The following is a 16,605-nucleotide window of genomic DNA, read 5'->3' as shown; positions in this document are numbered from 1 at the left end:
GTCTAGCAACATCAGGATTCCTCTGGCTTCTCATCCGTCAGGCTGACACACTGAGAAACTTCATCATGGTTTCTACAATGCTCAAAACCCTGCAGGCATGCATTGTTCCCTAGTCCTCAGCAGCCAAGCCTGAGTTCACAGGGCAGTCACAAGAGACCGGGTAACCATCTTCCTCAACCTGCTTCTTTGCTCACTTGTGCCAAGTGAATTAAACCATTGTTGTTGATTGACAGGTGCTAAGTCACTGATTGTTAGGAACACAGAACTGCTGCGTACTCTCTAATGATTCAACAATGGTCATGATTAGTAGACCCAGTATTTTTTCTAGTTTGATCAGGTTATGCAAGGTAATAATTCCTTTATTTCACTGGATTCTATTGTGTTGAGCAGTTCAGAAAAAGTTAACCCAATCAGACAAAATAAAACATTTCCCGTACGGAGATAATATTCTTATTTCATCTTCCCCAATGTTTCGTCTCCATTTGAAACAAAATGCGAGGGCCTTGGTAGAAGTGTGGTAAATGATGTTAGCTTTGTGAGGAGATTCTAGAAATCTTCGTGCGGATGATAAAGGCACTGGCTTAATGAAGGTTCACTTTGTGGTTATCTGGAGTGGTAATGGCATCTCAACCATAAATCAGAGAAACCAAACATCTCGTTTAGAAATAATAAAATTTAATAGACAAGAAAACAGCGTAGGGATACAACAGTTAAGGGTTGTCCTTTCCACTCGACAGCATGGAGAGCTGCGTAGTTTTGTGTTGCTATTGTCAGACATTTAAAACTCTTTAAAACAAACCAACACATTGGCATTAAGAAAAATATTGCCACAGCACACACAGACACAACTTCAGCACTGCAGACATCACACAAAGTAGCAAAACACAGAGCTGGTCCAGAGCCTTCTGGAAATCTCTTCCTGCGGTTACTCACCACCTCACTCAACATTACAGTTCACACCAAATGAGCATCTTTACAAAAGAAACCTTATAAATATAGAAATTCAAACCACAAAACCTCTTAAATATTGTATTTACTCAAAGTCCAAATGCAATTCTGGAAACCGCATCCACGATACTACCTAAAACTAGGGTTTCTGGAATCATAAATGTATTCAGTTCTAACTTGGGGTTTAAATTTTATTGGACCACATCCCACATATACTTTCTCATTATATGTACTCTGGGCATACATGTTCTCAAAGTCAATCGTGGTGTAACTAAAACGAAACTCCTATTCTAGATAAGTATCCATGTTTCCTTCTATACAGTTTGGAACTGGCCCCCTGTAACTATTTCACACGACAAATATTTCACTACAAACAAGTTAACAGAGTCTTGGTAAAGCCTTTTGCTAAGCATTATGGGTATTTTATTGTTAGTATCAGTAACAAGTCTCAGACACTAAAAAGCTTTCTTTCCTCTTTTTGCCTAGTTTCTGTGAACATCCTATGCCTTCATCTAAACCCTACTACACAACTTATTCCCATAAATATATACATTCAATGTCCCCCAGTCTGTTTCATGAAAAGGGGTCCATACTCAAGTCATGTAACTTATGCTTTTACAGAAAATAAATTGAAGGACTTGAATCTATCCCCAAACTGACTGAACAGCAGGTAGCCACAAGTGAGCTGTACCCGGTCACCTTCACTTCACTCCCTGACCCATCTCTCCAAGGAGGGCATCGGCTTAGCATGGCTTCACCCTTTTCTTTGCCTGGACTTCCATAGGACATAAGCCTGAGCCACTGCAGTCTGGAACCACTCAACAGAACACGGGGGTTCTTGGTGCTAGGACAAGAGCAGTTGGCGGCCTGTTACTGGGATTTCACCATACAGCTTCCCTCAGAGTGTTGCAGGAGTCTGCGAAGTCAGCCCTAAGCAAATTTCTTAAAACAAGGGGAAGAAAACGAAACCTTCATAAGCTGATAACCAGTAATTTAAATAGAACTTCGTTCAGGATATGGCTAGGGGCGGATTGAAGAATGTGGTTAGAAACCAAACAAAACTGAAATGCAATAAGAAGTTACTCCAGTGAATCCTTCCACATGCAAAAACTGCTCAGATCTTCTCCGGGAAGCCTGGGAGAAAAATGTACACGGAAATGGCCATGCCCGGGCAGGAGGTCTACTTCCACGCAAACTTCTCAGAGTCGTCCATCTTCTGTAACAACATGCCAGACAGGAATTCTGCAGGAACCACCAAAGGGGACGAGACTGCGGGGCCCTGGGGCCGGGAGCACCACACAGAAGAGAAAGGGATCTGAGACCTCAGAGAAGCATTACCTCAAGAAAGAAAGCACCTGAAGGTGATTAAGGGCTCCACTGCTCGGAGAATGGGGAAGCACACTGATCTGTTCTGGAGCAACCTACCTCTGACATCTACCTACCATCATGGGATACCCTTAACTTGAAGGAGGCCTCCATTCATCCTGACCTTTTCACCAGGACCCTGCCACCTTGTCTGGTACCTGTCTGAAAGCACTCACTGAGCCCACACCTTTGCTCCCAGACATTTCACAACCGTCAGAGCGCCCTAAAAAGCTAGGCGCACACAATTTGCTTCCTGGCTAACCCCTACGTAGAAAGGAACGTCTCTTAAACATTTTTCAGAATCCAGGAAAACCCATCAAGCCAACATCTGGACAGAAAATGGACCACAGACGTATGGCCAAGGGCTTTGTTGAGGCTGTAGACACTAGTCGTAGAGAATACAAAAGAAAGCAAATCGTACGTACATCATTTGAACGTAGCCGTATGTGCCAAATTTCCTATTTTGCCTATTGATTAAGAAGGAAGTGCCATACAGTCCAGAAATTCATGACAAACGCATTGGCAAAAGCCATATACCATAAGGATGACAAGACTAGAGGGGACGAGGCTAACAAAGACCACCCCAAGGGTGACTTTCTTAGACACCAGTAAATAGATCCCTAAGGGCAAGGAGCTGAAGTACAGCAAACCTAGCAGCCACACTAACACCCGGATGGACGTCTGAAAGAGCAGGGAGGTGCAGTTCCACACTGTCCAGTTGTGGGACACTGTGGTGACAGAGTCGAAACTTGCCGGCCTGTAGAATTCTACCACCGGCGTCGAGCTAAGGGATGGGGAACTCTCTCTCTGCACCTCCATGATGGTGATAACCAAGCAGTTGGAGGACGTGTGGGAAGGACTGACAAGGGAAGCCAGCCTCTTGGGGGTGAGCAGCAGCTCCGTGGGATTCTCGGGCAGGCATTTCTTCCCTTTGTTTCCACAAGTCAAGTTTACAAGGATGTTATTGTCATCAGGCAGGCTGCTCACTTCGTCATCTGGCAGGCACGTCTCGAACCTGCAGAAAGGACAGACGATGACACCTTGGGGAGAGTCCCCAAAGTCTATTATCTTATAGAGGCATTTGGCACAGACCCTGTGACAACACTCCAGAACCTTGGGCTTCCTCTGTTTCAGGTTGTACCGATTGTAGCAAATCTTACACTCCAGCTCATCCGACACCTGAGACTCCACGGGCTCTTCCAGCGGCTGGCTCGCCATCTTGAATTGGGGATACAATCTTTTGTAGATATGCCTAACTGAGGGGTGACTTGGATTAAGGAATCCCTCTGAACATCACATCATCCGAGTCGGGAAACAGGGCTGGAGGGGCTGGAAAAGTAGAGAGAGAGCCCAGAAGTCTTCCGAACATTTTCAGCTCCTGCTTGGCGCTCTCTGTCTCTGATGCTTATTTTTAAAGGCCACCCAAAAGATCTGCAAGGAAAAAACAGAGAGGGTAATAGAGCAAACAGTTTAGTACAAAGGTGTTCTGAGAACTGTTCGTGGCATTTTCTGAGCTCCAAGGATCAGGAGCAATAGACTTAACAGATTAAATCCCTTTCTATTTCACCTTTCCAGCCCTGGAACAGCAAGGTGCATGGCTATGCTTCCGTCCACAAACACCCTAAGAAGGAATTAAACCCTACTGCATGTGAAGTGCACTGACGTACACCTCAGCACCACAGGCTCTTCAATGGTGTACGCTGCAGCTAGGACGGATTATCTCTCGGAAAAAAGTACCAAATTTTGGCCTCTTTGAATCATGGAGGTTATTCACAGCACCATTCTAGAAAACAGCTAAGTACCCTGCACAGTTCTCACAAACATGCCTAAGAATTTTCTTGTTGTTTCTTACTTGTTTTGTTTATTTGATTGATTGATTGAAACAGTCTTACTATATAGCCCAGGCTGGCCCCACATAGCCCAAGCTGACATTGAACTCAGTAACCCCACATCAAAGGCTCACAAACCTTGGAACTGGACGCCATGCCCCATCATGCCCAGCTTCCCAAGCACAGAGTCTTAAGGAGAAGCACTAGGACATGTTTCCGGGAAGCGTTTTACTAGAGATAAGAGCGTTTGTAAGTGAAGCAGATGGCTCTCGTTTCTTATCTGTTTTGCAAATGCCCTTAGTGTTTGACTACTGGAGTCCAATTTTTGTTTCAATGCCCAACTTGTGCATACACATCTACACAAAGTAAAATAAAACACAAAGCCTGTGACATAATCCCGATAAACACCTCTAATTCCTAAGAAAGCGACGCAAACACGGGAAACACATACGATTACACAGAGACCCCATAAACACAGGAAAAGTCGTTCCGAGGTGACTCTCAGGAAATGCTATTTGCCGTCCCCCGGGTGTCATGTCAATTCTGTCTGTGGTAGGCAGAAGGCACCATGCGACGCACAGGCCTGATACTAGCAACAGTGATGGTACTGGCACTGGCATTGGACAAAGGGCAGGGTTTATTCGTATGCACAGTGTGTCCTCTGTAGTGAGCATCAGCGGAACAGAGAAGCAGCGTGGGAAATCTCTAGATCATCTCATTAGCGCTAATATGTGTGATATTGGGGGTAGTAGATCCGTCTGGAAATATGCTGTGCTTGGAATGTATGGAAATGGCTTTGCATTTCTGAGCACATCCCTCCGAGCTATAATAGCAGGAGGCTGTCACAGCATTTCTAAGGAGAGAGCAAACGTGCCGCAACTCAAAATTTGCTATGGCTCACACAGCCCTCAAGGAAAGGGGCAGTGAAGAGCTAAATTAAGCTTGGGCAGTTTTAAAATCGAGAGCACAGAATGTCTTGCTTCTTATTTATATGGATTTTGCAAATTTCCAAATGACTTCCTATTCTGTGCATAATAGGCTTCAGTGGCCAGAAGCGTGCTGTGGCGACACCCGTCAATGTACACTCTGGTTAGGAGCCTAAACTTATAGGCAGGCTTTTCATCTATGTTCAAAACTGCTCTCTAGGTTGTTTCTGTCCTGTGTGGAGCCTGGGCAGCAAACGTTGTGTTTATTCTGAAGATGAACCAGTGTGAGGCTTCAGAACTAGTGTGAACATTAGTAAAATGTGCCCCTTAAATGCTAACGTGAAACTCAGCCACAGGTCCAGAGCCTACCATTGCTGTCTTCAAATCTGCTCTCTGATCCGTCCCCCACCTGTCTTAGGGTTACTATCCAATTCAAGTTTTCTAGCTCTTGGGTCACACTTATATCTGACAAAGAAAAGTCTACTTCGTCTGGGTTCTCCGATTCTTGGTCAAAGAGTTGAATGAAGTTTCTCCTTTGTCTTCTCTAGATGATCACTGTACCTCCAAATACGCCCCTTTTCTCGCTCCCACCTGTTAGGTTTCTAATCACACACAGATTCTTAGGCCAGCTTTACTGTGCTGACCAAAGAACTAACTATATAACGTCTTTGTCCTATTGGGCTTGTTTCCTGCATTTCGGCCTTTTCCTTGATTGCTTCCTCTGATTTACCTTAGGGTGTTTGTCATTCTTTTTCCTCATCTCATAATCAAAAACCATGCTCTGTCTTCATTTAAATGACGGTGTGTCAAGGTGGTGACCTCCTCCTGCCCGTGGTTTCACTCTCTAGAAGTTTCTGTGGACTTTTAAACAGTTTGACATTTGACCTTCTTATTGCTTGTTTTTGTGGGCACAGTCTCACTATGTAGCCTAGGCTAGCCTGGAACTCACTATGTAGACCAGGCCAACCTCCAGTTCACAGAGTCCTCCTGCCGCTGCCTCCCCAGTGCTGGAAAGAAAGGTGTGCACCATCATGTCTGGCTCATCTGACTTTTTATTTACCCTTTGATACAAAGGTTATTTCAATCTTTTCTTTTATAACTTTATAAATGATTTATAAAAACATTGTCCTTTAAATATCTTTTTCCTTTATTTTCTTTTTTTAAAAAGAAAACAAACTATCTTTTTTCATTTTACATACCAATCCCAGTTCTCACTCCCTCCCCTCCTCCCACTCTCTCCACCTCTCCCCCCACCTCCCATCCACTCCCCAGAGAGGGTAAGGCACATTGCTTTGGGGAAGGTTCAAGGCCCTCCCTGCCATATCTAGGCTGAGCAAGGTATCCATCCAAAGAGAATGGGTTCCCAAAAAGCCAGTACATGCAGTAGGGATAAATCCTGGTGCCACTGCTAGCAACCCCTCAGTCTACCCCAGCCATCCAACTGTCACCCACATTTAGAGGGACTAAGTTTGGTTTTATGCTGGTTCCTTCCCTGTCTGGCTGGAGTTGATGAGCTCCCATTAGCTCAGGTAAACTGTCTCAGTGGGTGTTCCCGTCATGGTCTTGACTTCTGCTCATGTTCTCACTCCTCTCACTTTTCAACTGGACTTTGGGAGCTCAATCCAGTGCTCCCATGCAGGTCTCTTATTATCCTCAAGGAGGACCTGAGATTATGGAGGAGACAGGTGAGCAGGGTTTATTAAAGTGCCCGGCAGGATTATATGTGTATCTCAAACAGTTTTGCTTTACAGATTTCATGGTACAATATTTTATGTAAAAATTTTGCTCACTTTCTTCATAGACTCCTCTTTAGTCTTAAGACTATCATTCCTTAACCCTCCGATGACTTTACCTCAAGCACCACCGTTTCTCAGCCTGACGTCGCTCATTTCCCTGACTGCAGCTACCTGGGATCACTATCTAGTCTGACATTTTCAACTTTGATCACTTTATTTCAAGAGTTTTGTAAGAACAGTACACATTATGTGTGATGGTGTTTGTGAGAGAGACAGTGTGTGTGCCTGTGTGTTGTGTGTTTCTCTGTGGGTGTGTGCCTGTGTGTGTGCCTATGTGTGTGAGTGTGTGTGAATGTGTGTATGTACATGAGTGAGTCTGAGTGTATGAGAGGGTGTGTGCCTATTTGTGTGTTGTAAGTACATGCCTCTCTGTGTGTGCCTGTATGTCTTCCTGTGTGTGTGTGAATGTGTGTATGCATTGTGTGAGCACGCACAAGTGTGTGTTATACCTAAGGCCTGTACAGGCTGGACAAATGAGCCACTACTAAACCCTGACGCCATTCTTTAAAATGTTTTTATTTTGATACAGGATTTCACTAAGTTACTTAAGCTGGCTTCCAGCTTTCCCTGTAGTCAGGCAAGTATCACACTCATGGTCCTTCTGCCCTCACTCAAGTAGCTGTTATTACATGCCAGCACCACCAGACCCATCTTGGGATCTGCTTTTTAACTCAGGTAAACAGTCACAAAATAAAAATAAAGAAAGAAAGAAAGAAAGAAAGAAAGAAAGAAAGAAAGAAAGAAAATTTATTACTTAAATTCATATATTTGTGCATATACATATATACATACGTATATACAGGCAATAATCATTTTTAAAATATAGGATCATGAGTTTGGGAGATGGGGGACATGGAAGAAGATGAAAGGAGGGAATGAAGTATGTAGATAGAGTGTTTCATGTATGAAGTTTCAAAAAACATTTTTAAAAAGCCTAGATATGGCCCCATGGGTAATGGTTAGCACTCCGGACTCTGAATCAGCAATCTGAGTTCAAGCATCAGTGGGACCTGAATTTCCTTCCATGATCTCCCTGCACCGTGAAGGCTGTGGTTCTGGTGAGCATGATCTTCCTCACCACAAGGGCTGTCCTAACAAGCAGACCATTTCTTTGTACTTTCCTCTTGAGTATTTTTTATCATAAAACAAGTAATGAGAGCCTTAAATTCCTACGTAACAAATTTTAATCCCCAAGGGAATGGCTGACTGCCTGTGTGCGGTACACTTGCCTGCTGCTTCTTCTCTCTACTGTTGCTCCCCCAGCTCGTCCCTGGTGCCATGGTGACACACCTCAGCTAGCCAACACGTTCTCACAGGAGGTCATCTGCTCCCTGACAGGAAGCTGCCGAGAGTCTGCTCTTGGAGCCGTCATGAGCTCCAATGTACGCAGAGGAGCCGCGAGTCACTTCTGAGAGTGTGTTTCCTGTAGTCATCTGGTCACTTCCCGTGGCTCTCCTGTCACACACATGTTCCTAGGCTGGAATCTCTCACGAATCCCACCCCTTTATGTTGCAGTTCTGTGCTTCAAATCCCTCCACTTGACCAACTAGCTACCGATTCTCTCAAGAACATCATGCCCCGCCACACACTGACTGAACTGTCTGATGGGAAAGTCCCTGTCTCATCTGAACGTCTTTCCTTGCTGCATTTGAATCTCCTGTGTGCTCACTGTTCTTGGCTGTCTCCAGCTGCCACTCTGTGTGGGGAGCAGGATTCCAGGTGTTGTTGGAAACTGGCTCCCCTTTGGCTGCAGCAATGCCATTCTCACTTGTCACATGATCCGCTATGGAAGGGCCCACACACCTGCAGCCTTGTGAGTGATGGGAAATGATGTCCAGCCCTGGGGCCATGGGGATATTGGTGCAGTTCTTGGGGTGCAGCCAAGTAACAGGAGATCATTTTTCTTCTCCAAAAGAGACAGTGAGAATGCAGTCAAGCTCTTGTGACATTTGGTCTTTTGTAGAATGTACACACACGTGCGCGCGCACACACACACACACTGAAGAAGGGTGATTTTCAATTCTAGAAGTCCCCCATCCTCCATCCTCACATTCATTGTATTCGTATTCCCCTGTGGTACCATCGGGCTCCATCTTTAATGCCAGCCCAGCTTGGAAAGAAAGTCATTATCTATGCCAAATTCTTCACCTTCAAATCTCAGGGCTTGAAGCTGCACCTGAATTTAAAGCTCCAAGTCCAATCAGGCTTGGGTGAGGAGAGGCTGACATGGGTGAGGGTAGGCTGGACAGCTGCTTCAGATTGCTGGCTCACAGATTCCAACTATAATTTCTGGGAAAATTTTCTTTTTTACGAGTATTGGTCCACATGGGGAGTTGTGACCAAGCTGAACTTGTAGGGAAACTGGTGAGACCAACCATGCTTCCTGTGACAGAAAAAATTTGTAGAGAACCTTGGTGAGACCAACCATGCTTCCCATGACAGAAAAGTGTATAATAAATTTATTTTCACCCCTTGTTTATAATTCATCTTCAAAATTCACATTTTCTAAATGTTCTGTACTTTCTTTTATTTTTCTTCTTTGATGATGGTGAACTATCTGATGTCCAAGAATAAGAATCTTTGTACTTTTCTCTTGGCTATCTTTCTTAAACACTTTTTCAAGTTTTATATTGTAATTCAAATGATTATAGTATTATATGCCAGTTAGATTAAAAAGCCATTAGATAAGAGTTCTCTATGCTTTTCTTTTCTGAAATGATTATATAGTGTTTAGAACTTGGACTGTTTGTGGACTGGGGAACAGCACACAGCATAAGGACTGAGATCAGGTCCTCAGGACCTAAAGAGTCAAATGAAGCAACCATGCCTACGCTATCAAGAAGTAGAGACAAGAGGTCCCCCCGGGGTTGCCAGCAAGCTCATCCAAGTTGAACCAGTGAACTCCAGGTCCAGACTCAGGGAGACCCTGACTCAAATAGCCAGGGGGGAAGACACCTGTATTGACCTCAGGCTTCCATCCTCCCTGCATGCATACATACATATTCATAGCATTCTCTCTCTCTCTCTCTCTCTCTCTCTCTCTCACACACACACACACACACACAGAGAGAGAGAGAGAGAGAGAGAGAGAGAGAGAGAGAGAGAGGGAGGGAGGGAGGGAGAGAGAGAGAGGGAGGGAGGGAGAGAGAGAGAGAGAGAGGGAGGGAGAGAAGCAACTTTAGACTGCTCAGGATCTTTCCTAGATTTCCATTATGTAACTCTTCTATGCCATATTGTGACAGAATTCTTAGTAGATAAGTCATTTTGCCTAATTATTATTTACCCCTGATCTTTAGCCTGAACACTCCACATAGTAACTCTCCACGATGCTGCACCAACACCCTCTACAGTATTGTTTTCTTTTTAAACCACCAAGAGGTGGAGGAACCTGTTTCTTCACCCTTTAATCAACATGTATGAGGCTTCCTCTGGCCATCAGCCTGAAAGTGAAGCAACCCTGTGGGAGTTCAGGAGCCCAACTTCAAGGTGCCTCCCACTTCTGCTCTTGCAGCCTTGAATCCACCACAGAAGAGACCCTGGTAAGACTCCTGAAGAACAGAAGTTGCGGAAGCCCAAACAAAATCCAGCAGTAAGACCAGTCAAGAGGACAAGACCATCACAGATGGTCCAGCACCGACTTACCCGGCTGAGTCAACCACCTCATTTAAATAAATGCCCCCGGAAAGACCTGCAGTGACCTCAGCATTCTGACTCACAGACTTCATGAGCAAAGAACGTTCGGGTTGCTCTGAACCATTCCACTTTTAAAGTTGTGTGTTGTCTGACAACAGATAGACACAATGAGCAAAACTACTTCCAATCTAATCCAAAGTCAGTTCTGTCCAATCAAGGTATTTCCTGTCATTTAAAGTATGATACCGTTCCTGCCTCTAGGCTCTGAAGTGCCCTGAGTTCCAGCCATTGTGATCATTGTTAGAAATGATTGGTCAAATTATAGCTTCTATGTGTTCTTCTGGATATAAGCCTTTATCGTTCTTATAACAATGCCCATTAATTAAGAAAATCGCTTTAAGGAACTCAATCGTTTTAAAGGCCTCCAGTGAGCTACATGATACTTTGGCAAGTGTAATTCTCAAAGTACTGATATGAATGCCCATGGAAGGTAAAACTCTTTCCCAGATGCCAGGAGTTCAAATACAAGAGAACACACATGAAATAGAGACCAAGATGGCCACCTGCTTACTGTCCCAGGGCTTGATTCTGTGCTGTTTGTACTACCCACTGTCCAAGTGAATTAATTGTTAGGGAGTGGGGTGAGTTCTGTTGCTTCAAAACACCTCAAGTACAGGTTTTATGTAGCCCGAGTCCTGCTCACAAAGGCCATCGCCCATTTGAATTTGGCATTAGTGGGATAGGTTATATGTTTCTCTGTGTGAAACAATTACCAAGTTCCACCCTCTTCTCCTGGATACTCCTCCTGTCCCCAAGAGTAAATATCATCAGCATTGCTGGCAGATGATGAGACATATATTTCAAATGGACGCAAGTGCTGTGTTCATTGCCTGCGGCTGCTGCCGTTGGTGACAGCACCGAAGGCCTGCTCTTCTCTGATTTCTTTTCGGACCAAATGTAGCATTACTCTGCAGACGTTTTCATTTCTTGATCATCAGTCTTCATGACATCCTAAGGTCTTTGACTAATGACTCTATTCCTTTGCACGTAGCGTGGCAGAGTATTGGTTTTTAATCTAAGCTATTACTACATCATACAGAGGTGACTTTTCCTTGCTGCCATCTCTCAGTCCTGTGCTCCTAATCTTATCACGTATGGCACTGGAGCCTCCAATGAAGTTTAAGCCACAGACTTGTGACCTACCCCCGAGAAACTGCAGTCAGAGGTTGACTTCTGGGTAGAGCTTGAAGGAGCCGTCTGACTGTGGCTTATCAATACCTGCTCATCAGCCTCTGAAATGAGTCCTAACTAATCAGAATTCTCCCTCAAAGAACTTCAGTCGCATCTAACTCTCTACAGGTGATCACCACAGAGTCAAGATGCTTGCTATGCATTTCTATTTCTAGAACAATCCTTCTCAATGGCAACTGGATCTGACTTGGAACATCCTAAATGAATAGACTCAACAGACGCCAAGCACTCATTCCTGAGGGATCAACAGCTGCTGCCTCTAAAAGAACTTAACCTGCCACACCATAACGCCCCACTGGTTGCCTAGCAACACACGGAGCATTCCAGAAAGCCCCTCTCAAAGATTAAAACTTTAACTTCAACATTCACCCAAGACCAAGATAATTTAATATGATGGAGAGACATCATCTACTCATCAGGAAGTGCCAAGTAATCAAAACTATGCGATGCTGGGTTTGAGAGACTATGCAGGGCAAACTAGCCAATGAGTCAAATCAGCAAGTGTAGTGGCATTTCACTTGTATTTTAATAAATAAAGCTTGCCTGAAGATCAGAGAGTAAAATGGGCCACTGGTCAGCCTGATACCAGGCTGGGGTAACACACACCTTTAATCCCAGTGCCAACACTGGTTGCCATAAAAAAACAGGCAGTGCATGCCCTTAATCCCAGCCCTAGAGAGGAATATAAGGCGGGAGGAGACAGCTCTCAGGCATAGTCTCATTCTGAGATTCCTGAAGACACGATCACCATTTTGGACTGAGGTCAAGGTAAGAGCCAGTGGCTGGTTCCTTTGCTTTTTGGGTCTTTAGGCTGAACCCCAATTTCAGTCTCTGAATTCTTATTAATCATGCTTCATTTGCTCTGGGTTCAAGTGAGAGACCCAGTCTCAACATATAAAGAAGAGAGAGATCAAGGAAGACAGCCAATGTCAACCCTTGTGCATGTGTGCACACATGTGCACACATGCACACACAGACGCAAGCACACATGAAAACTACACATACACATTCAAAAAATAACTATACAAAGTGCTAGAAATCAGAATATATTCATTAGACATTTTTAGAGCACTTCAACATTGTAAACTTTAGTAGAAAGAATATGCACTGAACTCAGCATTAGAAGGGGTATGGGTTTTCTACCTATGAACAGAAGAGCCCATTTGTAAACAAAGCATAAAATACCATTCTGTAATACTGTTCCACTCACTGCCTGATGAACTGAGACACAGTGGTGGTTTGAATGAGAATGGCCTCTATAGGTTCATATGTTTGAATCCTTATTTCCTAGTTGGTGGAACTTCTTGGGAAGGATTAGCAGGTGTGGCCTTGCTGGAGAAGATGTGTCAACACTGGGGGTAGGTGTTGAGATTTCAAAAGCCCATGCCAGGCCCAGGTAGCTCTCTCTGTTTCTGCCTCCTACTTTTGGATAAGTATTTAAGCTCTCAGCTGCTACTCCAGCACCATGCCTGACCGCCTGCTGTCACACTCTCCATGATGACGGTCATGGACTCTAATGCTTTGGAACCATGAGTCCCTAATGGTTTGGCTATTTTATAAATTGTCATGGTCTTGGTGTTATATCACAGCAACAAAAACGTAACTAAGACAGAAGCAGACATCACAGGTTTGTTGTTTGTTTTTTTGTTTTGTTTTGTTTGCTTATAGCACCTATGTCAGACACTAATGAATAATAAATAAGTCCTCTTAAGAGTCTGGCTTGGAACCCGGCGGTGGTGGCACATGACTTTAATTCCAGTACTTGGGAGGCAGAGGCAGGCGGATCTCTGTGAGTTCAGGGCCAGCCTGGTCTACAAGAGCTAGTTCCAGGACAGGCCCCAAAGCTACAGTGAAACCTGGTCTTGAAAAACCAAAACAAACAAACAAAAGAGTTTGGCTTGGTTACTTGGTATTTTACTCTTTGTTTGAAAAGGCAAGCAAAATATAATTTAAGAAGGTTGGCCTGGAGCATAGCTCAATGTACTTCCCTTATATGCACGAGGCTCTGGATTGAATGGCCATAAACACACACACACACACACACACACACACACACACACACACACGTTAGTAGGAATACAGCCTGAAAAAATTACACTATTAAAATTGATTGATTCCTGTCTCCTTATTAATATCTTTCTTATTAAGTCCTTCCTCTACTATCTCCCTGGTCAGGATATCAAAAATTCTGCAACCTTATAAGAAAAAAGAAGAAAGAAGGATGGAAGGAAAGAAGGGAAGGAAGGAAGGAAGGGAGGAAGGGAGGGAGGGAGGGAGAGAGAGAGGGAGGAAGAAAGGGAGGAAGAAAGGGAGGAAATAGCTGCTACTATGTACTCCTGAGTGTCTCCCCCAAAGAGGGCACCCTCCTGCTACTTACTCCATTTTCTTGGAAGAACTATTAGAAGACAGTGGAACCTTCAGGAGGTGGAACCCAGTAACAGGCCCTTAGGTCACTGGGGGCATGGCCTTGAGGAAGACTGTAACCCTAACCTGCTCCTTTCTCTCTTTGCTTCCCAGCTTGTGATCTGAGTGAAGCAACAGCACCGTAAGTTCCCACCGTGATGTTTGCCCCACTGAGGCCCAACTGCTAAGACCAGCCATATATGGCTGGAACTTTAAGCACTGCGAGTCAACCTGAGCCCACTCTTATGCCAATGACCCGAGGAGTTTCATGACAGCTGTAGGGACCTGAGGAGCAGCAACGGTTCTCTGTCTGCAGTATTTCTACAGTTTCCGACACAGACGGGTTAATTATTGAGATGCCCAGCCACTAACAGAAAGCAATGCAGCACATAGCTTAGCTCCTCCTCCATGCCAGCAGAATCGGCCTTCATTTGGAACCCAGAGGTCACTGACTTATTAGTCAAATGAAGCACACAACTCAACTCCAGAAGCTGTGGCTAAAAATCCACAGACTGACCCCCAAAGTGCTTTAGTGAGTGACAAGAACGGCATCTCTACTTGTTAGAGACATTATCTAAAAGAGCAATGTGGACAGGAGAAAGCTCACATGGCCCTGACTGACTCCTAGAAGAAGGTCTAAACAGGCAATTGATGGCTGCTAAGAGAGGAAGAATCAGGCTTCTCCAAGGACAAGAACCCTGGTAGACTAGCTAATCCCCAATTGCCATACCTAGACACACACACACACACACACACACACACACCCCTATGTGTGTATGTAGACATATATATGTATATATACATAAGCAACACTAAATGGAGTCAGCAGATTATATTGATATGTGCGCATGTGTATATACATACGTGTTTATAAGTGTGCATGCGTATATATATACATGTATGTAACAATGATAATTAAGAGGTCACAAAGATGGAGGGGATGGAGGAGCCCAGGAGGAGCTGGGGAGGAACGAGTATGAGGTGGAAATGATGTAAATACAGAACTTGATACGTTGTTGTTCTCAGTTCCCGTCATTTTAGAGAACATTTTCTCTCTTTCCAGCACTAAAAAAAAAAAACGGATCCCCTATCCCATGAAATGGAGCAGATTTACACTACTGAGTCCAACTATACCCTGACTCAGCAAAATGTGACAATCTAATTCTTGCAGAGCTTCAATTAACACTGGGCAAAAGCATTCTGAAAAGGTAAAGAAAAAAAAAAAGACCTTCTAACTTGCAGCACATCGATTCTCTGCCTACCCTGAGATGACAGGGAGAAAATGAAATACGACACTAAATCGTATTGAATTCATTTGCCCCGAATGGCGTTTCTCAGCTGGCCTTTTAGAGTCAATCCCAGTGAATGTGTCACTTTGCAGTCAAGCCCCATGATGTGGCAGCAGTGACTGACACACATTCATTCAACTGTGAAGATGAGGATAAAGTAAATACTGTCATTTTTTTTAATGGAACAAAAATGATACTTGTATAAAAAAAAGACCAGAGAAAAGATGCTTTATTAAGGTTAAGTAATTTTGCTGTGTGACTGACATATTGAATTATCTCTTCCCAAAAGGCAAGACCAGGAAAAAAAAAAACAAAAAATGCCTTTCTCTCCCATCAGCCATGGAAATAAACAACCTTTTGAGCTAAGCTTTTAAGTTAAAAAAAAGTTCTTCCTATTTTTATAGTTGAGAGTAAACAGCTCTGCTGTTGGCATCCTCTGGCCACCAGGATTAGGCAGGAACTATATTCACCAAAACAAGGGGAAAGTGCACAACTTCGTGGTGAGCTGAGGCAGCTGAAGCCCAGGCTCCCAACCAAGACCAAGACGAGCGGAGGTCCAGCAGGGGGAGAGCGACAGGTGCCTTCTGCAGACTGGGTCTTCGGCCAGCTCTGTCACTGTGTGAACAGCCTAAGGTGCACTTTCACTAAGTCAGATGGTCCAGGCAGTCACTCGTGTGGCCTCTTCAAGCCATTAAGGGACACGGTCAACATGAGACAGTAATATTTTATACCGGCAGGGACACACTCTAAAATGATTAAGAGTTTAGTATAAGGGGAAAATGTATCGCTCAATAAAAACAATTTTTATATAAAAAGAGCTTAGTATGATAAGTTTATGAGCCAGTAACGACGTCATTTATTACTAGCAAGGATGATGTGCTGTTGCTATACATTAAAGTACTTGCTCTGTTTTGTTATTTTGAGACAGGGTCTTACCACATAGTCCAGGCTGACTCACTCTCTCAACCTTCCTGCCACCAACTCCTGTATGTCACCACCCCAAGCTGTGATGTATTATTCCATACCTGCCACCATAGTGAGTTTGAGAACACCAGCATCACCACAAACATGAGTGATGTGTTGTTAGGGCATCAAGACGACTAGGATGTCACCACGAAGTAGGAACTTCCCAGCTCTGTTAGTATTTTGCAGGTTATGGTCACTG

The 16,605-nt window shown here is 44.2% G+C and overlaps 1 protein-coding gene across 2 annotated transcripts in view; it reads right to left on the bottom strand.

Moving 5' to 3' along the window:
* Positions 1–655: 655 nt before the first annotated feature.
* The window catches only part of Rnf182 (ring finger protein 182), a 51,615-nt gene continuing 35,665 nt past the window's right edge, over positions 656–16,605 (bottom strand). For both annotated transcript variants that reach the window (XM_048417250.3, XM_048417328.3), the window contains one exon: positions 656–3,744. In XM_048417250.3, the coding sequence (XP_048273207.2) occupies positions 2,788–3,531 (744 nt within the window). In that variant the 5' untranslated portion in view covers positions 3,532–3,744 and the 3' untranslated portion in view covers positions 656–2,787. The remainder of the gene's footprint in view (positions 3,745–16,605) is intronic.

The sequence above is a fragment of the Myodes glareolus genome, chromosome 14, assembly GCF_982192425.1.
Source record: "Myodes glareolus chromosome 14, mMyoGla1.1, whole genome shotgun sequence".
In the NCBI taxonomy this organism is placed as follows: Eukaryota; Metazoa; Chordata; class Mammalia; order Rodentia; family Cricetidae; genus Myodes; species Myodes glareolus.
The sequence above is the reverse complement of the archived record's forward strand: the minus strand, read 5'-3'. Positions and strand labels throughout refer to the sequence as shown.